The sequence below is a fragment of the Mobula birostris genome, chromosome 12 (genome assembly GCF_030028105.1).
Source record: "Mobula birostris isolate sMobBir1 chromosome 12, sMobBir1.hap1, whole genome shotgun sequence".
In the NCBI taxonomy this organism is placed as follows: Eukaryota; Metazoa; Chordata; class Chondrichthyes; order Myliobatiformes; family Myliobatidae; genus Mobula; species Mobula birostris.
In genome coordinates this window covers 94,104,000-94,129,115 of record NC_092381.1, presented here as the reverse complement: position 1 = coordinate 94,129,115, position 25,116 = coordinate 94,104,000, and the positions used below count along the sequence as shown (strand labels likewise).

At 41.7% G+C, this 25,116-nt stretch overlaps 1 protein-coding gene across 3 annotated transcripts in view; it reads right to left on the bottom strand.

Moving 5' to 3' along the window:
* atf6 (activating transcription factor 6) overlaps window positions 1–25,116 on the bottom strand; it is a 420,957-nt gene that overhangs the window by 203,811 nt on the left and 192,030 nt on the right. For all 3 annotated transcript variants that reach the window (XM_072274311.1, XM_072274312.1, XM_072274313.1), the window contains exon 13: window positions 11,566–11,633. In XM_072274311.1, the coding sequence (XP_072130412.1) occupies window positions 11,566–11,633 (68 nt within the window). The remainder of the gene's footprint in view (window positions 1–11,565; window positions 11,634–25,116) is intronic.

The window sequence follows — 25,116 nt, the reverse complement described above, 5'->3', positions numbered from 1 at the left end:
GATTTCCAAAACTGTTTCAATACAGAACACGACCAAAACATATGTGTCAATATAGCCGTGTCAGTTTTACATCTATCACACGGACTATCAACATTAGGAAATATCTTAGACCGTCTCCCTTTTGTCGAATAGTAACACTGTACAATTTTAAATTGAATTAGAGAGTGACTGGCACAAATCAAAGAAGAGTTAACCAACTTCAAACTTCACAACCAATCCTCTGTTATCAAGGTCATGTTAAGCTCTCTTTCCCAATCTTGCTTAATCTTAAGTAAAGGATAATAATATTGTGGTAATAGTAAATTATAAATTTTCCCAATAAAACCTTTCACTAAAGGATTCATTTTAAAAAAAATGTCTAACAGGTCAGAATCTTGTATATATGGAAAATTAACCATATAACCATATAACAATTACAGCACAGAAACAGGCCATCTCGGCCCTTCTAGTCCGTGCCGAACTCTTACTCTCACCTAGTCCCACCGAACTGCACTCAGCCCATAACCCTCCGTTCCTTTCCTGTCCATATATCTATCCAATTTAACTTTAAACGACAACATCGAACCTGCCTCAACCACTTCTGCTGGAAGCTCGTTCCACACAGCTACCACTCTCTGAGTAAAGAAGTTCCCCCTCATGTTACCCCTAAACTTTTGCCCTTTAACTCTCAACTCATGTCCTCTTGTTTGAATCTCCCCCACTCTCAATGGAAAAAGCCTATCCACGTCAACTCTATCAATCCCCCTCATAATTTTAAACACCTCTATCAAGTCCCCCCTCAACCTTCTACGCTCCAAAGAATAAAGACTTAACTTGTTCAACCTTTCTCTGTCACTTAGGAGATGAAACCCAGGCAACATTTTAGTAAATCTCCTCTGTACTCTCTCAATTTTATTGACATCTTTCCTATAATTCGGTGACCAGAACTGTACACAATACTCCAAATTTGGCCTTACCAATGCCTTATACAATTTCAACATTACATCCCAACTCCTATACTCAATGCTCTGATTAATAAAGGCCAGCATACCAAAAGCTTTCTTCACCACCCTATCCACATGGGATTCCACCTTCAGGGAACTATGCATCATTATTCCTAGATCCCTCTGTTCTACAGCATTCTTCAATGCCCTACCATTTACCATGTATGTCCTATTTTGATTAATCCTACCAAAATGTAGCACCTCACATTAAACTCCATCTGCCATCTTTCAGCCCACTCTTCTAACTGGCCTAAATCTCTCTGCAAGCTTTGAAAACCTACTTCATTATCCACAACACCACCTATCTTAGTATCATTGGCATACTTACTAATCCAATTTACCACCGCATCATCCAGATCATTAATGTATATGACAAACAACATTGGACCCAGTACAGATCCCTGAGGCACACCGCTACACACCCTCCTCCAATCTGACACACAGTTATCCACCACTACTCTCTGGTGTCTCCCATCCATCCACTGCTGAATCCATTTTACTACTTCCATATTAATGCCTAACAATTGAACCTTCCTAACTAACCTTCCGTGTGGAACCTTGTCAAAGGCCTTACTGAAGTCCATATAGAAAACATTCACCACTTTACCCTCATCAACTTGCTTAGTAACCTCATCAAAAAATTCAATAAGATTTGTCAAACATGACCTTCCACGCACAAATCCATGTTGACGGTTCCTAATCAGACCCTGTCTATCCAGATAATTATATATACCATCTCTAAGAATACTTTCCATCAATTTACTCACCACTGACATCAAACTCACAGGCCGATAATTGCTAGGTTTACTCTTAGAACCCTTTTTGAACAATGGAACCACATGAGCAATATGCCAATCCTCCGGCACCATCCCCGTTTCTAATGACATTTGAAATATTTCTGTCAGTGCCCCTGCTATTTCCACACTAACTTCCCTCAAGGTCCTAGGGAATATCTTGTCCGGACCCGGAGACTTATCCAGTTTTATATTCCTTAAAAGCACCAGTACTTCCTCTTCTTTAATTGTCATACTTTCTATAACTACCCTACTTGTTTCCTTTACCTGACACAATTCAATATCCTTCTCCTTAGTGAATATCAAAGAAAAGAAATTGTTCAAAATCTCCCTCATCTCTTTTGGCTCCGCACATAGCCGTCCACTCTGATTCTCTAAGGGACCAATTTTATCCCTCACTATCCTTTTGCTATTAACATAACTGAGGAAACTTTCGATTTGGATTTATTTTCACCTTACTTGCCAAAGCAGCCTCGTATCTTCTTTTAGCTTTTCTAATTTCTTTCTTAAGATTCTTTTTACATTCTTTATATTCCTCGAGTACCTCATTAACTCCAAGCTGCCTATATTTATTGCCTCTCTTTTTCCAAACCAAGTTTCCAATATCCCTTGAAAACCATGGCTCTCTCAAACTTTTAACCTTTCCTTTCAACCTAACAGGAACATAAAGATCCTGCACCCTCAAAATTTCACCTTTAAATGGCCTCCACTTCTCTATTACATCCTTCCCATAAAACAAATTGTCCCAATCCCCTCCTTCTAAAGCCTTTTGCATCTCCCCAAAGTTAGCCTTTCTCCAATCAAAAATCTCAATCCTAGGTCCAGTCCTATCTTTCTCCATAATTATATTGAAACTAATGATATTGTGATCACTGGACCCGAAGTGCTCCCCAACACATACCTCCGTCACCTGCCCTATCTCATTCCCTAACAGGAGATCCAACACTGCCCCTTCTCTCGTTGGTACCTCTATGTATCGCGCCAAAAAACTATCTTGCACACATCTGACAAACTCCAAACCATCCAGCCCTTTTACAGAATGGGTTTCCCAGTCTATGTGTGGAAAATTAGAATCTCCCACAATCACAACCTTGTGCTTACTACAAATATCTGCTATCTCCTTACAAATTTGCTCCTCCAGTTCTTGGTCCCCATATAATACACCCCTATAAGGGTCACAACACCTTACCTATTCCGTAATTCCACCCAAATAGCCTCCCTAGACAAGTCCACTAATCTACCCTGCCAGAGCACTGCTGTTATATAATCTCTGACAAGCAATGCAACACCTCCACCTCTTGCCCCTCTTACTCTATCACACCTGAAGCAACGAAATCCTGGAATATTTAGTGCCAATCACACCCCTCCTGCAACCACGTTTCACTAATAGCTACAACATCATATTTCCAGGTATCAATCCATGCTCTAAACTCATCCACCTTTCTTACAATGCTCCTAGCATTAAAATAGATGCATTTAAGAAACTCTCCACCTCCCACTCTCCGTTTATCCTTAATGGAGCAAACAATTTTTTTATCTTTTTCTTCCTTGTCCCCTACATCTTTGGTCTGAGTGCTCCTGATCTCTGTCCCCTGCCTATCCTCTCTCACACACTGTCTACCTGCTTTCTCTTTTTGTGAACTAACCTCCTCTCTCCTAGTCTCTTCAATTTGATTCCCTCCCCCCAACCATTCTAGTTTAAAGTCATCTCAGTAGCCCTCGCAAATCTCCCCACCAGGATATTGGTCCCCCTAGGATTCAAGTGTAACCCGTCCTTTCTGTACGGGTCACGCCTGTGCCAAAAGAGGTCCCAATGATTCAGAAACTTGAATCCCTGCCCCCTGCTCCAATCCCTCAGCCATGCATTTATCCTCCACTTCACTGCATTCCTACATCACTGTCGCGTGGCACAGGCAGTAATCCCGAGATTACTACCTTTGCGGTCCTTTTTCTCAACTCCCTTCCTAATTCCTTATATTCTTCTTTCAGGACCTCTCCCCTTTTCCTACCTATGTCATTGGTACCTATATGTACCATGACCTCTGGCTCCTCACCCTCCCAGTTCAGGATCTCTTGGACGTGATCAGAAACATCCCGGACCCTGACACCAGGGAGGCAAACTACCATCCGGGTCTCCAGACTGCATCCACAGAATCGTCTATCTGACCCCCTAACTATCGAGTCCCCTATTACTACTGCCCTCCTCTTCCTTTCCCTACCCTTCTGAGCTACAGGGACGGACTCTGACCGGAAGGTTCGGTCATTGTTGCTTCCCCCAGGTATGCTGTCTCCCCCAACAGTACTCAAACAGGAGTACTTACTGTCAAGGGGCACAGCCACAGGGGTACTCTCTATTACCTGATTCTTCCTATTCCCCCTCCTAACCGTGACCCATTTGTCTGCCTCCCGTGGCCCCGGTGTGACCACCTGCCTGTAACTCCTCTCTATCAACTCCTCACTCTCCCTGACAAGACTAAGGTCATCGAGCTGCAGCTCCAGTTCCCTAACACGGTCTCTTAGGAGCTGCATCCTGACGCACCTGGCGCAGATGTGGACGTCCGGAAGGCTGGGAGACTCCACGACCTCCCACATCTGGCACTGAGAACAACAAGCTGCCTTCACACTCATACTTCCCTCTCTCCTCAAATAACAACAAAAAATGAATACCAATCCTTCCTTGCCTCGCCTGTTTCCACCTAAGCCCATTGAGCCAAAGCCCTTGAGCCTTCACTCTGCTCCTGACTCATTCCGCAGCCCTCAAACTATGCTGCCCGCTGTATAAGGCTCTGTTCCTTTTAAATCTTCTGCACTTCACTCCCTGATGTCACACGCCTGCGCAGTCCCACCTCTCTGAACGCCGATGAAAAAAACCCGAAAAACTCAAAAAAGGCTTCTTCCGCACTCCCGCTCCAATTCTCAGACTTCCTTCTCCAAATTAAACCCGAATCAGGATTTGTGTCTTTTTAAACCTTCCGCGCTCCACTCCCCGACGTCACACGCCTGCGCAGTCCCACCTCTCTCTAAAATTACTTAAATATTCTTGTAAGAAATGTCTGACCTGAAGATAATACAAGAAATGTGAGTGCAAGAGAGAATATTTAGTTACTAATTTCTCAAAAGACATCAATTGACCTTCTTGAAGCAGATCCATGAAGGAATAAACTCCTTTATTCCTCCAAAGAAAAAAGGTAGGATCACTAAGTGAAGGTTTAAATAAATAGTTTCGATAAATTAAGCGAAGAAGGTTAAATTTTTTAAGATTAAAAAAATTACAAAACTGGTACCAAATTCGTAATGACTGCTTAATCATAGGATATAAATTTAGAATAGAAATTTTGGATAGTTGTACAGGTAAAGACGCTCCTAATAACGAAGTTAAGTAAAATTGTTTCACGGCTTTCAGTTCCAAATCAACCCAAGGTGGTCGTTCATTTTTATCAGTCTAATTTAACCAAGAACACACATAACGTATATTAACCACCTAATAATACATTCTTAAATTAGGCAGAGCAAGATCTCCATCTTTTTCCAGCAATGGAAAGGGAAAAACTTTGAAAGAAAAATCAGAAGATATGCCTGTCTGGGCTGAGCGTTTAGAACGTGCGTTGATGGCTCTTGACAAGAAAATAGACAATAACACTTCTGAGATGAAGTCGTTCTGACAGAGTTTTCAGTTTGTAGAGGAAAATATTATTTCCTTGAATACTGAGCTTAAAGAGTCGAAGCGTCAGACAGCAAATATTTCAGCTCGCTTGGAACAGGCTCAACGCAGGATAGTCAATTTAGAAGCAAGATCTCATCGGAATAACATTCGAATTGTTGGACTGAAGGAAGGATCTGAGAGTGGGAATTTATTGGACTATTTTGCTAATTTGTTTCAATCGCTGTTTCTGGATATTCTACCTCAGCCTTCCGCTATTGAAGGAGCACATAGAATTTTCTGAAATCTCAAGATTCAGCTAAATCCTGGGTAATTTTGGTCAGTTTTCTTAGTTTTATAGTTAAAGACCAAATCATAAAATGTGCAAGAAAACAGAGTTTTTAAATTTAATGGCTCCAAGATTCGTTTTTATGAAGATTATCCACGGGAAGTTATGGAACAGCGGATCAAATTTGTTCCAGCTATGAAGATAGCCCATGCTAAGGGATTATTCCCATCACTTCGCTATCCAGCCTGGTTAAAGTTATTTCCTAAAGATTCAACTCCATGTGTTTTTCTGGATCCCCAAGCGGCATTGGGCTATGTTAATTCTATTTTGGAGGTGGCCGAGGTCTGAATGGTATTAGGTCTGCTGAATAACTTTTCGAAAGAAAACAGGCTTTGAAGATTTCTAATATGTTGAAGATACCCTTTGATCGATGGACTATTTAAAGAAGATGTGAGCTTCTTGATTTGACTGATGGATGACTTTTCCGAAGTCTGCTTGGTTTACTGAGTGAATTAACACAACAGACAGATTGTTAACTGGTTTGATTATCTGTTTTTATTTTTCCTTTTCTTCATTAATTAAGTGATAGTTTATATAGTTTATATAGACTTTTGCTTATATACATATATAGCGAGGAGTGCTTAGTAAACAGTTAATTAGTTTTAGTTTTTCCTGTCAAAAACAGTGCTTTTTCATCAGGCAGCAAGTCAAGGGGATAATGGCGCCGATTTTTTTCGTTAGAGATTATATTGTTTAGGTCTAATTTTATTGCTTTGACGTCTCTAGAGAATGTTCTTGCATTCCCCAGTTTAATTTTAATGATTAAGTATAAACATCATTTTTTTCTTTGTAGGGCTTTATCATCTTGGAACCGTATGTTTTTTTTGTAAAGGGGAGGGGGGAATTAAGAAAAACTTTTAAAATTACTATTTAAATTGAGTAGCTCGCAGAGTTCTGTTTCTTTTTTCTTTTCCTATGGGGATGCATTCCGGCTTATTTCTTCTTTTTGCCGGATTTCTATCTTTTGGGAAGGTGGGAGGATTGGGGGTAGTATTGAATTATAGGTCTTACAGTTGGATTAATTTTATTTTTTTTCGCTTTTTTTCTCTTCTCGTATTTTTTCCCATTATGGAGTTCCAGAGCATGTGTGTTTTCGATATGGTTATACTCATCACCGCCATTTTTGATTTGCCCGCATTGGTATGCACGTATTTTCGTGTTAAAAAAAATATTTTATGGCAGTTAAACAGATAAACTTTATTAGTTGGAACGTACGTGGCTGGAATCACCCTATTAAGCAAAATAAGATTTTTAAAATTATTAACAGATTTCAGCCCAAAATAATCTTTGCTCAAGAAACGCATATTGGAATGGGCGATCAAAATAGATTTTTTAAGACATTGGAAGGGCCTTCAATATCATGCCACTTGTCAAAATAAAACAAAGGGGGTATCTATTTTTATTAAATCTAATATTTTATTTATCCAAGAAGATATCGTGTCAGATACTAATGGTAGATTTTTAATTGTCAAAGGAACAATTTATAATAGAAAAATTGCTCTGGTTAATCTATATGGACCTAATGAAGGTGATCCTTCTTTTTTTAAAAATGTAAACAACAGGAATTCTGCAGATGCTGGAAATTCAAGCAACACATATCAAAGTTGCTGGTGAACGCAGCAGGCCAGGCAAGAATAATATGTTGGACCCGGAGGCTGGTGGGGTAGTAGGTGAGGACCAGGGGAACTCTATTCCTAGTGGGGTGGCGGGAGGATGGAGTGAGAGCAGATGTACGTGAAATGGGGGAGATGCGTTTAAGAGCAGAGTTGATAGTGGAGGAAGGGAAGCCCCTTTCTTTAAAAAAGGAAGACATCTCCCTCGTCCCAGATAGAATAATATGTTGGACCCGGAGGCTGGTGGGGTGGTAGGTGAGGACCAGGGGAACCCTATTCCTAGTGGGGTGGCAGGAGAATGGAGTGAGAGCAGGTGTACGTGAAATGGGGGAGATGCGTTTAAGAGCAGAGTTGATAATGGAGGAAGGGAAGCCCCTTTCTTTAAAAAAGGAAGACATCTCCCTCGTCCTAGATTTTTAGAATAATATGTTGGACCCGGAGGCTGGTGGGGTGCCTGGCCTGCTGCGTTCACCAGCAACTTTGATGTGCGTTGATTGTTTTCTTAAAAATGTATCTGGTTTATTGCCACATTTAAATGAATATATGTTGTTAATGGGTGGTGATTTTAACTGTTGTTTAAATCCTTTGATTGGCAAGAGTTCAACCAATCAGCGGCTTCCGAATTGTTCAGCATCACTTATTAACACTTTTTTAATTGATTATGGTTTGATCGAAATCTGGAGAAATTTAAATCCTGATGATAGAGATTATTCTTTTTATTCACATGTTCATAAAAAATATTCAAGAATTGATTATTTTATAGCTGATTTCGATTTTTATCCAAAGTCCAGAAATGTGAATATGACGCTATCGTCGTTTCGGATCATGCGCCTTTAAGCTTAACTTTTGAATTGAATGATGTTGGTATTATAAATTTGGCTTGGTGTTTTCCAGAAAATTTATTACAAAGTTCGGACTTTGTCAAATTTATTGAGATTCAGATAAAAGATTTTTTTCTTTTTAATAATACGGGAGATGTGTCAAAATTGATCATATGGAATGAACTTAAAGCATATTTGCGAGATCAGATAATCTCCTATTTGGCTAAGCTTAAGAAACAGACAAAAATAGAGTTAGATAAGATTTCAAAACAAATTAAAGACTTGGATAATATTTATGCAGTTTCTCCTAACATTGATTTATTTAAACAAAGGGTTGAACTTCAATCACAATATAATTTACTATTAACTTATTCTATTGAAAGAAATTCGCTTAAATTAAAAAGTCAATTTTATATGTTTGGAGACAAAAGTAATAAGCTATTAGCATCCCAGTTAAAGGCAGCTGGAGCTAAAAGACAAATTTTAAAAATTCGTAAGGGAGATGGTAGTTTAGCTTGTAATTATGAAGACATTAATAAAATTTTTCAGGACTTTTACAGTGAACTCTATAAATCTCAGTTTCCAGCTGATCCTTCTAAAATGAATGCCTTTTTACAAAGACTGATTTTCCTAGAATATCTGTTGAAGATCAACAAACGCATGATACTCCTATTACTGAAAAGGAAATTCAGAAAACTATTCTTTCAATGCAATCTGGTAAAGCTCCTGGATTGGATGGTTTTTCCTGTCGGATTTTATTAAAAAATTTGAAGAATTGCTTTCTCCATGTATGTTGGAAATGCTCAAAGATTCTTTTTTGTTAGGAGAGTTACCTCCCACATTTTATGAAGCTTCTATTTCTTTAATTCTTAAGAAAGATAAAGACCGTACTGACTGCACTTCATATAGACCTATTTCACTATTAAATGTGGATGCTAAAATTCTTTCAAAAATAATGGCTAATCGACTGGAGAATATTCTAGCTAAAATTATTTCTCAGGACCAAACAGGTTTTATAAAAGGCCGTTATTCCTTCTCTAATACTCGGAGACTGTTAAATGTTATATACTCATCCCTGTCTAAGACTCCCCAATGTGTTGTTTCTCTTGATGCTGAAAAGGCATTTGATAGAGTTGAATGGAAATACTTATTTAACGTTTTACAGAAATTCAACATCAGTACTAATTTTAATAAGTGGATTAGAATGATATAAAAAAGTCCTATTGCCACAGTTATTACTAATAATTGCAGATCTCCACTTTTTCGACTTTCGCGGGGTACGAGACAAGGATGTCCATTAAGTTCCCTGTTATTTAATTTGATGTTGGAACCTTTGGCTTTTGCACTTCGTGAAGCTAAAGATATTCAAGGAATTTCCATAAATGGGACTATTCATAAGATGTCCCTTTATGCTGATGATCTTTTAGTTTATGTTTCGAATCCTGAAGAATCCATTCCTAGTGTATTGAAATTATTAAATGAATTTGGAAAGTTTTCGGGATATAAATCAAACCTTAATTAAAGTTAATTATTTCCTTTAAATGATTCTGCTTCTATATAAGATGACATTCATTTTAAACATACTGACTCGTTCAAATATTTTGGTATTATCATCACTAAAAATTATGGAGACCTTTATAGAGCTAATTTGGTTCCCTTAGTGGATTTTATGAAGCAATTATTTTGTAGATGGAATCCACTTGCACTTTCATTAGCTGGCTGAATTCATGCAGTTACCAAAATTCAACAAAATTTTTATATGTATTTCAAAATATTCCTATTTTTTAACTAAGAAGTTTTTTGATCAGGTTGATTCTATTATTTCATCTTTTGTTTGGAATAATAAGAGACCAAGAATTGGAAAAATATCATTTACAAAAATCAAAAAAGAATATATTCAACTTGATCATGGATAAAGATAGATCTGGTCCTCGGGTTGAGGTTCTAAACTAGAAAGAGGCCACATTTGAAGAAATGAGGAAGGATCTAAAAAGCATGGATTGGGACAGGTTGTTCTCTGGCAAGGATGTGATTGGTAAGTGGGAGGGCTTCAAAGCATAAATTCTGAGAGTGCAGAGTTCATATGTTACTGTCAGGATTAAAGGCAAAGTGAATAAGAATAAGGAACCTTGGTTCTCAAGGGATATTGGAACTCTGATAAAGAAGAAGAGAGAGATGTATGACGTATAGGAAACAGGGAGCAAATAAGGTGCTTGAGGAGTAAAAAAGTACAAAAAAATTCTTAAGAAAGAAATCAGGAGAGCTAAAAGAAGACATGAGGTTGCTTTGGCAGTCAAGGTGAAGGATAATCCAAAGAGCTTCTACAGGTATATTAAGAGCAAAAGGAAAGTAAGGAATAAAATTGGTCCTCTTGAAGATCAGAGTGGTTGGCTATGTATGGAACCAAAAGAAATGAGGGAGATCTTAAATGGGTTTTTTGCATCTGTATTTACTACGGAAACTGGCATGGAGTCTATGGAAATAAGGCAAACAAGTAGTGAGGTCATGGAACCTATACAGATTGAGTAGGAGGAGGTGCTTGCTATCTTGAGGCAAATCAAAGAAGATAAATCCCCAGGACCTGACAGGATATTCCCTCAGATCTTGAAGGAGACTAGTGTTGAAATTGCAGGGGCCCTGGCAGATATATTTAAAATGTCGATATCTACGGGTGAGGTGCTGGAGGATTGGAGGATAGCTCATGTTGTTCCGTTGTTTTCCACTGAGGCTAGGGGAGAAAAAAAACCAGAGGACATGGGTTAAGGGTGAAGGGGGAAAAGTTTAAAAGGAGCATTAGGGGGGGCTTCTTCACACAGAGTGGTGGGAGTGTGGAATGAGCTGCCAGATAAAGTGGTAAATGCGGGCTCACTTTTAACATTTAAGAAAAACTGGGACAGGTACACGGATGAGAGGTGTATGGAGGGATATGGTCCAGGTGCAGGTCAGTGGGACTAGGCAGAAAAGTGGTTCGGCACAGCCAAGATGGGCCAAAAGGCCTGTTTCTGTGCTGTAATGTTCTATGGTTATATGATCCTTATATAATACTCATTCGAAGTGTCAGGTCAAGTTTGGACCACAGTATGTGCAGACTGACTTAGCACTCTTTGGCACAAAAATGAGGAATTATAAAGATCCCACAACAATCCATCCCAAGCCATCCAACTATGGCATAATTTTGAGAGAAACCTCAGAGTCATAGAACATCAGACCATTCCATGTCCTTACAAGAAGAATCCCACAACACAGTTTTCTTCCTGGGCATCTTAAATATTCAGATTTTTTTTGAGATGTGTGATTCCTGAAATATTTTGTATTGAATTGCACCATAAAAAACTAAACATTTTATCAGGATGCCATTGACTTACTTCTCATCGACGTCTATGTACTTCCTTGTAACATAATGGGCTACATCAGTCTTCTCCTCCACATGTTTCTATAAGGAAATTGAATAAGCCATATTACCAACTATTTCCAATATAGAAATAATATTGTGAAAAGAGTCAATCAACTGAATCTGAAAATTCATCAAACAAGATTTCAAATCTGAAATACAAACAGAAAATGCAAGTACTCAGCAAGTCAAGGAACATAATGGAGAGAGGAACAAAGTTGATGTTTAAGGTTGATGATCTTTCAGAATCATTCTTAAATAGCAAGAACGTGGGGATGAACAGGAGGAACTACAAGAATGTCTGTGAAAGGCGACATACCTGTATATGCATACAAATTAGTTACATACTTAATAACTTAAACAGATAAATTGTTGAAAGGGTTTTAACTGATTGCATCATGGTGTCATATGGCAAGTAAAATGAGCAGGAACCTAAGAAACTGCAAGACGCTGCCCAACACATTGCAGGCCCATCCCTCCCCTAACTTTGGCAGCATCTACAGGAGGTGCTGCCTCAAGGAGACAACTTCTATCACCAAACATCCCCACCAGCTAGGCCATGCCATCTTCTTGCAGGTACAGAAGCCTGAATATACTTAAATATTGCTACACAGCAGTCAAGGATGCCTACCGTTCCGTCCCACGACCTCACTTCAGAAAATCAGACCATCAGGCCGTACTCCTCCTCCCAGCTTACAAACAGAAACTGAAGCAGGAGGTCACGGTGTCAAAAGTAGTGTCGCGTTGGACGGAGCAAATGGATGAGGTCCTCCATGACTGCTTTGAATCGGTGGACTGGTTAGTATTCAAGGACTTGGCAGCTAACCTCGATGAGTATGCCTCAGCTGTCACGGACTTTATTTGGAAATGCACGGAGGACTGTGTGTCTCGCAAAACGATCTGGGTATTCTCTAACTAGAAACCTTGAATGAATTATGAGGTCAAGTCCCTCTTGAAGGCTAGAGCTGCGGCTTTTAGGTCCGGGGATACCAATCGCTACACGGAATCCAGGTGTGAACTCCGGAAAGCCATTAAAGGCGCCAAGAGACAATATCGAGCCAAGTTGGATGCCCAGGCTAACCAGACGGATGCCAGTAGACTATGGCAGGGTCTAAATGAGATCACTGGGAGCAAAGAAAAGGCTTGGAATATCAATAACTGTGGCGCTTCTCTTCCTGACAAACTTAACATATTCTACGCAAGATTCGAACAGAAGAGGAGCATCTCGCTCCCTCCCGATGAACCGGACCTGGTGGCACCGAGATTCATTGTCACCGAGGAGGACGTTAGAAGGGCCTTCCTGAAGATAAATCCAAGAAAGGTGACGGGTCGAGATGGCGTCCTGGGACGGGTTTTCCGGGCCTGTGCAAGTGAGCTAGCTGGAGTGTTTGCTGACATCTTCAACTGCTCCTTGCTTCAGTCTAAGATCCCCTCGTGTTTTAAGAAGGCAACGATAATCCCAGTGTCGAAAAAGAGCAAGGTGGCATGCCTGAATGACTATTGACCTGTGGCTCTGACATCAATTGCTATGAAGTGCTTCGAGTGATTAGTTATGGCACACATCAACCACAGCCTACCAGTCAACCTCGACGCTTTGCAATTCGCCAACCAGAGCAACAGGTCAACGGTGGATGCCATCTTTCTGGCCCTACATTCCTCCTTAGAACACCTGGAGAATAAAGATGCATACATAAGGCTCCTTTTCATTGACTGCAGCTCTGCCTTTAATACCTTCATTCCAAATAAACTGATTCCTAAGCTCCGGAACCTGGGCCTTAGCACTCAGATCTGCAGCTGGATCGTCAACTTCCTCACAGACAGGACCCAGGCTGTAAAAGCAGGGGACAAGCTCTCCTCTACAATCACTCTGAGCACCGGTGCCCCACAAGGCTGTGTACTCAGCCCTCTGCTGTACTCACTGTACACCCATGATTGTGTAGCCAAGTTTCCATCAAGCTCAATATAAAGTTTGCTGATGACACAACAATTGTAGGCCGTATCTCGGGTAATGATGAGTTTGAGTACAGAGAGGAAATTAAGAACCTGGTGCATGGTGCGAAGACAATAACCTATCCCTCAATGTCAGTAAGACGAAGGAATTGGTTGGTGACTTCAGAAGGAGTAGCGGACCGCACGACCCAATTTACATCAGTGGTGTGCAAGTGGAACAGGTCAAAAGCTTTAAGTTCCTTGGGGTCAATATCACAAATGACCTGACTTGGTCCAACCAAGCAGAGTCTACTGCCAAGAAGGCCCACCAGCGCCTTTATTTCCTGAGGAAACTAAAAAAATTTGGCCCGTCCCCTAAAACCCTCACTAATTTTTATAGAGGCACCATAGAAAGCATTCTCCTAGGGTGCATCACAACCTGGTATGGAAGTTGTCCTGTCCAAGACCGGAAGAAGCTGCAGAAGATCGTGAACACAGTCCAGCATATCACACAAACCAATCTTCTGTCCTTGGACTCACTTTACACAGCACGCTGTCAGAGCAGTGCTGCCAGGATAATCAAGGACACGACCCACCCAGCCAACACACTTTTCGTCCCTCTTCCCTCTGGGAGAAGGCTCAGGAGCTTGAAGACGTGTTCGGCCAGGTTTGGGAACAGCTCCTTTCGAACTGTGGTAAGACTGCTGAACGGATCCTGACCTGGATCTGGGCCGTACCCTCCCAATATCCAGATCTGCCTCTCGGTTTTTTTGCACTACCTTACTTTCCATTTTTCTATTCTCTATTTATGATTTATAATTTAAATTTTTAATATTTACTATCGATTTGTAATCCAGGGAGCAGGAAGCGCAGAATCAAATATTGCTGTGATGATTGTACGTTCTAGTATCAATTGTTTGGCGACAATAAGTATAAAGAATAAAGTTCCACACCAGTAGCTTCAAGAACAGATACTTCCCTTCAACCATTCCGTGCTTGAACTAACTGGCACAACCCTAATCACTAGAGTTTAATGTCAATTTGCTCACTTTGCACTACAAAGGATTTCGTTTTTATTTTGTTCTGACTGCATTCTTTCTTGGGAAAAACATACTTATGGTTTATTTATGTATTTCGTGAATGGTACTTATATGATACCTTACATCTCTGATGCTGCTGTGGGAAAGTTTTTCATTACATCCCTACATACATGCACTTGTGCATCTAACAATAAACACAGCTTTGACTTAGACTTTAAAATTAAGAACTGGAATGGGGCATCCAACTTCTCAGATTTGCTCTGCCATTTAAAAAGATCTCATTGTTGTCCAATTGTGACCTCAATGAATCACACAAATGGCAGGGGTACCAGCTGAAAAAGGGTGGTTAACAGAAAGGGTAAATGAAATTTGGAAAATCACTGACTGGCACATGCTCAGGGAGGCTGCAACTGATGGTGACTCTACCAACTTAGAGGAGTACACGGCATCAGTGACTAGCTACATCAGCAAGTGCATTGATGACATCACTGTGGCCAAGACTATCACTACACACGCTAACTAGAAGCCATGGATGGCCGCGGAGGTACTTGCACTGCTGAGGACCCATGACTCTGCCTTCAGAGCAGGCAACAAGGCAGCCCTAACAACAGCGAGGGCCAAACTGTCCCGGGCCATCAGAGGGGCAAAGCGTGCACACGCCTACCGAATCCACGGCCACTTCCAGGACAGCGGCGATACATGGAGCATGTGGAAGGGCATTCAGGACATCACCAACTACAAGACAACACCAACTGCCTGTGCTGGTGATGCCTCCCTCCCAGATGCGGTAAATAACTTCTACGCTCATTTTGAGGCGGAAAATGATGTGGCGGCGAGGAAGACCACCCCTCCTCCAAACAACCAGGTGCTGTGTCTTACCGTGGCCGATGTGAGGAGAACCCTGTGTAGGGTCAACCCACGGAAGGCTGCTGCGCCAGACAATGTTCCTGGCAGAGTGCTTAGAGGATGTGCAAACCAGCTAGCTGAAATTCTCACTGACATCTTCAACATCTCCCTGAGCAGCGCCATTGTTCCTACGTGCTCCAAGGCCGCCACCGTCGTCCCTGTGCCGAAGAAGTCTTCAGTGTCCTGCCTCAACGACTGCTGTCCCGTCGCACACACATCCATCATCATGAAGTGTTTCGAGAGACTCGTGATGAGGCACATCAAGACCCCGCTGCCCCCCTCACTGGACCCCCTGCAGTTTGCGTACCGTCCCAACCATCCAACAGACGACGTCATTGCCATCACCCTCCGCCTGGCCCTAACCCACCTGGACAAAAAAGACATGTACGTTCGAATGCTGTTCATAGACTTCAGTTCAGCATTCAACGCAATCATTCCTCAGAAACTGATTGGAGAGCTGAGCCTACTGGGTCTGAACACCTCCCTCTGCAACTGGATCCTAGACTTCCTGACTGGGAGACCTCAGTCAGTCCGGATTGGAAGCAGCATCTCCAACACCATCACACTGAGCACGGGGGCCCCCCAGGGCTGTGTGCTCAGTCCACTGCTGTTCACTCTGCTGACCCACGACTGTACTGCAACACACAGCTCAAACCACATCATCAAGTTCGCCGATGACACGACTGTGGTGGGTCTCATCAGCAAGAATGATAAGTCAGCATACAGAGAGGAGATGCAGCGGCTAACAGACTGGTGCAGAGCCAACAACCTGTCTCTGAATGTGAACAAAACGAAAGAGATGGTTGTTGACTTCAGGAGGACATGGAACGACCACTCTCCGCTGAACATCGACGACTCTTCCGTAGAGATTGTTAAGAGCACCAAATTTCTTGGTGTTCACCTGGTGGAGAATCTCACCTGGTCCCTCAACACCAGCTCCATAGCAAAGAAAGCCCAGCAGCGTCTCTATTTTCTGCGAAAGCTGAGAAAAGTACCCCCCCCCCATCCTCACCACATTCTACAGAGGTTGTATTGAGAGCATCCTGAGCAGCTGCATCACTGCCTGGTTTGGAAATTGCAACATCTCGGATCGCAAGACCCTGCAGTGGATAGTAAGCTCAGCTGAGATCATCATCGGGGTCTCTCTTCCCGCCATTACAGACATTTACACCACACGCTACATCCATAAAGCAAACAGCATTATGAAGGACCCCACGTACCCCTCATACAAACTCTTCTCCCTCCTGCAATCTGGCAAAAGACACCAAAGAATTCAGGCTCTCACGATCAGACTATGTAACAGTTTCTTCCCCCAAGTCATCAGACTCCTCAATACCCAGCGCCTGGACTGACACCAAGCTACTGCGCTCTACTGTGCATATTGTCTTGTTTATTATTTATTGTAATGCCTGCACTGTTTTGTGCACTTTATGCAGTCCTGGGTAGGTCTGTAGTTCAGTGTAGTTTTGTGTTGTTTTACGTACTTCAGTGTAGTTTTTGTATTGTTCATGTAGCACCATGGTCCTGAAAAACGTTGTCTCGTTTTTACTGTGTAGCGTACCAGCAGTTATGGTCGAAATGACAATAAAAATTGACTTGACTTGACTTGACTTAACATCAGCTCAGATATTAACCACTGTCTGAGTAGGGCTAGTGGAGCCTATGCAAGATTAAGGAAAAGAGTCTTTGAAGACCATGATGTACAGAGCCAAACAAAACTTTTGGTCTACCAAGCACCCATTCTTCCTGCATTTTTGTATGGTGCTGAATCATGGAGCACATACAGCAGACACCTGAAAGCCCTGGACCCAATATCACCTAAGAGCCTTACGAAAGATTTTGAGGATCAGCTGGTAGGACAGTCGCACGAACACCGGCATACTGGAGGGGGCCAACATGATCAGCATCTCCACCTCAATAAAGCAATACCAACTCCAAGGAATAGGTCATATCATCCAGATGCCAAACTCGTGTCTCCTCAAACAGATCCTTTACTCCCAACTGAAAGGTGGTCAGTGAGCCCCTGGTGGGCAAAGGAAACACTTCAAAGATAACATCAAAATCAGCCTGATGAGTTCAACATTACATCTAAAAACTGGGAAGACGTGAGCACCTACAGTATTAGATAAACCTGGGTGAAATCTGTTCAAGTGGGAGCTGTGCTACATGAGAGCAATCTTCGCTGTGCCACAGAGAACAAGTGACAACTGCAAAAGGACAGACTGAATAAGCAAAAAACACAACTACTGACCACAACCAACATTTATTCTTGTCCACACTGCACCAGAGTATGTGGATCCTGGATCCGCCTCTATAGCCACCTGAGGACCCACCAATAGGCAACTCCTTAGGAGAACATCACATGTGTATCGAGGGATTGCACTACTACTACCAGCTCCACCACCACTGGAAAATATTATGCATACCAAAGAAATGAGGGGAATAAATAGTGAGATCTTATATCAGATGCTTATTATGAAGAAGGAGGTATTTGCAGCCTTGAAGGACAGTAAAGGTGAGTAAATCCACGTTGACCAAGTACACTCTTAAACATTATGGGAGGCCAGGGAAGAAATTATGGAAATCCTTCTAGAGATATTTGCATCAGTATTAGCTACTGGTGAAGTTCCAGAAGATCAGAGGGTGACTAATGTTGTTCCATTGTTCAAGAAGGGTTGCAAGGACATACCAGAGAACTACAGCAAGTCAGCCTATCTTTACTGGAGTAACTGGAGGGAATTCTAAAAGACAAGATTTACCACTACTTGGGTCGTCAAGGCCTGATCAGGAATAGTCAGCATGTTATGTGTGTGAGAGGTCATGACTGTCAAATCTTTTGAGGTTTTTCGAAGATAGATGAAGACAGGACTGTGAATGTTGTCTATGTGAACCTTTAACAATGTCCTGCTTGGTAGGCTAATCTGGAAGGTTAGGTCACATGGGATTCAGGGGAGCAAGCGAGGTGGATTCATAATTGGCTCAATGATAAGAACAGGATGAAGGATGAAGGTCTATTCTGACTGGGGGTCAGTGACCAGTAGGGTGTCGCAAGGATCAGTGTTGGGAACTCTGTTATTCATTAGGCATGTAAATGATTTGGATATTAAAGTATCTGACATGATTAGCAAGTTTGCTGATGTTACAAAAAATAGTTCTTTTTGATAGTGAAACAATGAATTGCAAAGAGATATTGATTTGTGAGGGAGATGGACTCAGGAATGGCAAATGGATTAAGTGTGATGTGATGCATTTTGGACAGTCATACCAGCAGGACTTGAACAGTGAATGCCAGGGCCCTAATGAGTGTTGTGGAACAGCAGGACCCAGGAGTACATGTGCACAGTTCATTGAAAGTGGCTGCACAAGTACACAGGGTGGTGAAGAAGGCATTTAGCATTCCTGCCTTCATCAGTTATAGCATTAAGATTAAGAGCAGGAACATTATGTTGCAGTATATAAGATGATGATAAGACTGCACTTGGAGTACTGCATACAGTTTTGTTGCATAGCTTTAGTTATCTTGTTACAGTAAAGACATTGTCAAGGTGGACAGGGTGCAGAAGACATTTCTCAAAATGTTATCTGGACTAAAGTATCTGAGTCAAAGGAAAAGATTGGTCACGTTGGACCTCTGTACCTTGGAGCATAGAAGAATGAGAGATAACTTCATGGATGTTTATAAAGTCATGTGCAGCAAGGATAAGGTGGACAGTCATGATCTTTTCCCAGTTGAGGAATCCAAAACTAGAAGGCACAGATACAAGAGAAGGGAGAGATTTAAGAACCTTGAAATCAACTTCTTTAAATGGATGGTTATCAGTATCTGGAATGAGTTGCCAGATGAATTGGTCAAGGATGATATAACTGTAACATTTAAGAGGCATTTGGATAGATGCAGGAAAGTGGATTTCAAAATACAAAATCAGGGCAAGTAGGACTACAGCGAGGTTGCTGTGGTTAGCATGGACAGTTGGGCCCAAGGGTCTGTTTCCCTATGACTCCAAGACATGCCGGTTTGTAGGTTAATTGTCAAATGGAAATTTCTCCTAATGCAGATGGGTGATAGTCGAATCAGAAGGTGAGAAAAGGTTTTCGGGAAATAAATGGAAGCATGGGACTAATGGAATTGCTTTGAGAGCTAGCATAGGCTGAATGGGCCCAAAGGGTTCCTTTTCTGTTGCAAGAGCATATGAAGGAAAATGAAACCAAAATCTAAGCAGAACATAATTAAATAAAGAACTTATTTCCCAGATTTACTAGAAATTGTTGACCAAGTTAGATGAACATTGAAATAAGGTAAATTATTTATTAAATTCCTTGATGATCTACTATTCAATCTGAGCCATGAAGCCAAGAACTGAAGCAAGTAGCCAGGAAAACTGGAGCACGTGGAAGGGAACCTCCAAATGAGTGGGTTGTTTTACTTCATCAGAAATACTGTTTCATCTCTCAGCAAGATGCTTTTTCCAATCCAATGTACAAAACAACACGATTACATGTAGTCTGTGAAGTTAGTGAGGTAACCTGATACAATGTTATAATAGACTTTAATCATAGCAACAGGTGTTATTAATGTTTGTTAGATTAAAACTTTGCTTTTGCGTGCACACAAACCACTATCCTTTAAACGTATGCCAACTTCAGCAATGTACTTGAAAAAGAAACACAACCATGGAAAAAAAAAGTAGAAATAAATTGCCAGCCTTAAAAATCATGTTTTGCTTGGAGCCAAAGTTAAGCAGCAGTTTAAAAAAAAACAAGATTAAACTTACACGTTTTCTTTTAAACGGTACCTCATTCCTACCTATCATTTAATTCTGGGTTTACTGGAGTCCACTGGTCTGAATCCCCTCAAACTACATTTGACTACCATTAAAGGAAATGAAAAATGTGTTGCAGTGGTTCATGTTAATAAGAGAGTTTATGGAAAATACAGGTCACTTAACAGTCTGGTTACATGAATTTGAGATTTTTCACACAGTTTAAAACACAATTCATCTGTTGAATGCCACTTAGAAACTAGAAAGATTTATTTAAGGCAAAGGAGCTAACTGGCTTGAGAAATGACTAGGCAAAGAAACATCGGATAACAATACAGTGGCATGCAAAAGTTTGGGCACCCCTAGTCAAAATTTCTGTTACTGTGAATAGCTAAGCGAGTAAAAGATGAACTGATTTCCAAAGGCATAAATTAAAGATGACACATTTCTTTAATATTTTAAGCAAGAAAACTTATTTATTTCCATATTTTACAGTTTCAAAATAACAAAAAAGGAAAAAAGGCCCGAAGCAAAAGTTTGGGCACCCTGCTTGGCAGTACTTAGTAACTCCCCCTTTGGCAAGTATCACAGCTTGTAAACGCTTTTTGTAGCCACCAAAGAGTCTTTCAATTCTTGTTCGGAAGATTTTCGCCCATTCTTCCTTGCAGAAGGCTTCTAGTTCTGTGAGATTCTTGGGCCACCTTGCATGCACTGCTCTTTTGAGGTCTATCCACAGATTCTCAATGATGTTTAGGTCGGGGGACTGTGAGGACCATGGCAAAACCTTCAGCTTGTGCCTCTTGAGGTAGTCCATTGTGGATTTTGAGGTGTGTTTAGGTTCATTATACTGTTATAGAAGCCATCCTCTTTTCATCTTCAGCTTTTTTACAGATGGTGTGATGTTTGATTCCAGAATTTGCTGGTATTTAATTGAATTCATTCTTCCCACTACCAGTGAATGTTCCCCGTGCCATTGGCTGCAACACAAGCCCAAAGTATGATCGATCTACCCCCATGTTTAACAGTTGGAGAAGGGTTCTTTTCATGAAATTCTGCACCCTTTTTTCTTCAAACATACCTTTGCTCATTGCAGCCAAAAAGTTCTATTCAAAAGGTCCAAAGGAACATCTAAACAAGCCTGATGCATTTTGGAAACAAGTCCTGTGGGCTGATGAAGCTAAAATAGAACTTTTTGGGGGTGCTGTTGTCGTCTGGTGTACCGACCTCTACCTTGCCGAGGCACAGCGACAACTCGCGGATACCTCCTCTTATTTACCCCTTGATCATGACTCCACTAAGGAGCACCAGGCCATTATCTCCCACACCATCACCAACTTTATCAGCTCAGGGGATCTCCCATCCACTGCTACCAACCTTATAGTTCCCACAACCCGTACTTCCCGTTTCTACCTCCTACCCAAGATCCACAAACTGCCTGTCCAGGTAGACCCATTGTCTAAGCTTGCTCCTGCCCCACTGAACTCATTTCTGCATACCTCGACACTGTTTTATCCCCCCGCCTTGTTCAATCCCTTCCCACCTATCTTCGTGACTCTTCTCATGCTCTGAATTTTTTCAATGAATTTAAGTTCCCTAGCCCCCACCGCTTTATTTTCACCTTGGATGTCCAGTCCGTATATACCTCCATCCCCCACGAGGAAGGTCTCAAAGCTCTCCGCTTCTTTTTGGATTCCAGACCTAACCAGTTCCCCTCTACCATCACTCTCCTCCATCTAGCAGAATTAGTCCTTACTCTTAATGATTTCTCCTTTGGCTTCTCCCACTTCCTCCAAACTAAAGGTGTAGCCATGGGCACCCGTATGGGTCCCAGCTATGCTTGCCTTTTTGTTGGCTTTGTGGAACAATCCATGTTCCAAGCCTTTACTGGTATCTGTCCACCACTTTTCCTTCACTACCGACGACTGCATTGACGCTGCTTCCTGCACGCATGCTGAGCTCATTGACTTCATTAACTTTGCCTCCAACTTTCACCCTGCCCTCAAGTTTACCTGGTTCATTTCCGACACCTTCCTCCCCTTTCTTGATCTTTCTGTCTCTATCTCTGGAGGCAGCTTATCTACTGATGTCTACTATAAGCCTATGGACTCTCACAGCTACCTGAACTATTCCTCTTCCCACCCTGTCTTTTGTAAAGATGCCATTTCCTTCTCACAATTCCTCTGTCTCCGCCGCATCTGCTCTCAGGATGAGGTTTTTCATTCCAGGACAAAGGAGATGTCCTCCTTTTTTAAAGAAAGGGGTTTCCCTTCCTCCACCATCAACTCTGCTCTCAAACGCATCTCTCCTATTTCACGCACATCAGCTCTCACCTTATCCTCCTGCCACTCCACTAGGAATAGGGTTCCCCTTGTCCTCACCTACCACCCACCAGCCTCCGGGTCCAACATATTATTCTCCGTAACTTCTGCCACCACTACGGGATCCCACCACTAAGCACATCTTTCCCTCCCCCCCTTTTCTCCTTTCCACAGCAATCGCTCCCTATGCGACTCCCTTGTCCATTTGTTCCCCCCATCCCTTCCCACTGATCTCGCTCCCGGGACTTATCCTTGTAAGCGGAACAAGTGTTACATATGCCCTTACCACTTCCTCCCTCACCACCATTCAGGGCCTCAGACAATCCTTCCAGGTGAGGCGACACTTCAGCTGTTAGTCGGCTGGGGTGATATACTGCGTCTGGTGCTCCTAATGCGATCTTCTATATATTAGCGAGACCCAACGCAGGCTGAGAGGTCATCTCGCTGAACACCGATGCTCTGTATGCCAGAAAAAGCAGGATCTCCCAGTGGCCACACATTTTAATTCCACGTCCCATTCCCATTCTGATATGTCTATCCATGGCCTCCTCTACTGTCAAGATGAAGCCACACTCAGGTTGGAGGAACAACACCTTATATTCCGTCTGGGTAGCCTCCAACCTGATGGCATGAACATTGACTTCTCTAACTTCCGTTATAACTATATAACCATATAACAATTACAGCACGGAAACAGGACATCTCGGCCCTTCTAGTTCGTACCGAACTCTTACTCTCACCTAGTCCCACTGAGCTGCACTCAGCCCATAACCCTCCATTCCTTTCCTGTCCATATAGCTGTTCAATTTAACTTTAAGCGACAACATCGAACCTGCCTGAACCACTTCTGCTGGAAGCTCGTTCCACATAGCTACCACTCTCTGAGTAAAGAAGTTCCCCCTCAAGTTACCCCTCAAGTTACCCCTAAACTTTTGCCCTGTAACTCTCAACTCATATCCTCTTGTTTGAATCTCCCCTACTCTCAATGGAAAAAGCCTATCCACATCAACTCTATCTATCCCCCCTCATAATTATAAATACCTCTATCAAGTCCCCCCCTCAACCTTTTACGTTTCAAAGAATAAAGACCCAACTTGTTCAACCTTTCTCTGTAACTTAGGTGACGAAACCCAGGTAACATTCTAGTAAATCTTCTCTGTACTCTCTCTATTTTGTTGACATCTTTCCTATAATTCGGTGACCAAAACTGTACACAATACTCCAAATTTGACCTCACCAATGCCTTCTACAATTTCAACATAACATCCCAACTCCTATACTCAATGCTCTGATTTAAAAAGGCCAGCATACCAAAAGCTTTCTTCACCAGCCTATCCACGAGATTCCACCTTCAGGGAACTATGCACCATTATTCCTAGATCCCTCTGTTCTACAGCATTCTTCAATGCCCTACCATTTACCATGTATGTCCCATTTTGATTAGGCCTACCAGAATGTAGCACCTCACGTTTATCAGCATTAAACTCCATCTGCCATCTTTTAGCCCACTCTTCTAACTGGCCTAAATCTGTCTGCAAGCTTTGAAAACCTACTTCATTATCCAGAACTCCACCTATCTTAGTATCAGCTACATACTTACTCATCCAATTTACCACCCCTTCATCCAGATCATTAATGTATATGACAAATAACATTGGACCCAGTACAGATCCCTGAAGCACACACTAGTCACTGGCCTCCAATCTGACAAACAGTTATCCACCACTACTCTCTGGCGTCCCCCATCCATCCACTGCTGAATCCATTTTACTACTTCCATATTAATGCCTAACAATTGAACCTTCCTAACTAACCTTCCGTGTGGAACCTTGTCAAGGGCCTTACTGAAGTCCATATAGACAACATCCACCGCTTTACCCTCATCAACTTTCTTAGTAACCTCATCAAAAAATTCAATAAGATTTGTCAAACATGACCTTCCATGCACAAATCCATGTTGACTGTTTCTAATCAGACCCTGTCTATCCAGATAATTATATATACCATCTCTAAGAATATTTTCTATCAATTTACCCACCATTGACGTCAAACTCACAGGCCAATAATTGCTAGGCCTACTCTTAGACCCTTTTTTAAACAATGGAACCACATGAGCAATATGTCAATCCTCCAGCACCATCCCCGTTTCTAATGACATTTGAAATGTTTCTGTCAGAGCCCCTGCTATTTCCACACTAACTTCCCTCAAGGTCCGAGGGAATATCCTGTCAGGACCCAGAGACTTATCCACTTTTATATTCCTTAAAGCTCCAGTACTTCCTCTTCTTTAATCATCATAGTTTCCATAACTTCCCTACCTGTTTCCCTTGTCTTACACATTTCAATATCCTTCTCCTTAGTGAATACCAAAGAAAAGAAATTGTTCAGAATCTCCCCCATCTCTTTTGGCTCCACACATAGCTGTCCACTCTGATTCTCCAAAGGACTAATTTTATTCCTCACTATCGTTTTGCTATTAATATAACAGTAGAAACCCTTGGGATATATTTTCACCTTACTTGCCAAAGCAACCTCGTATCTTCTTTTAGCTTTTCTAATTTCTTTCTTAAGA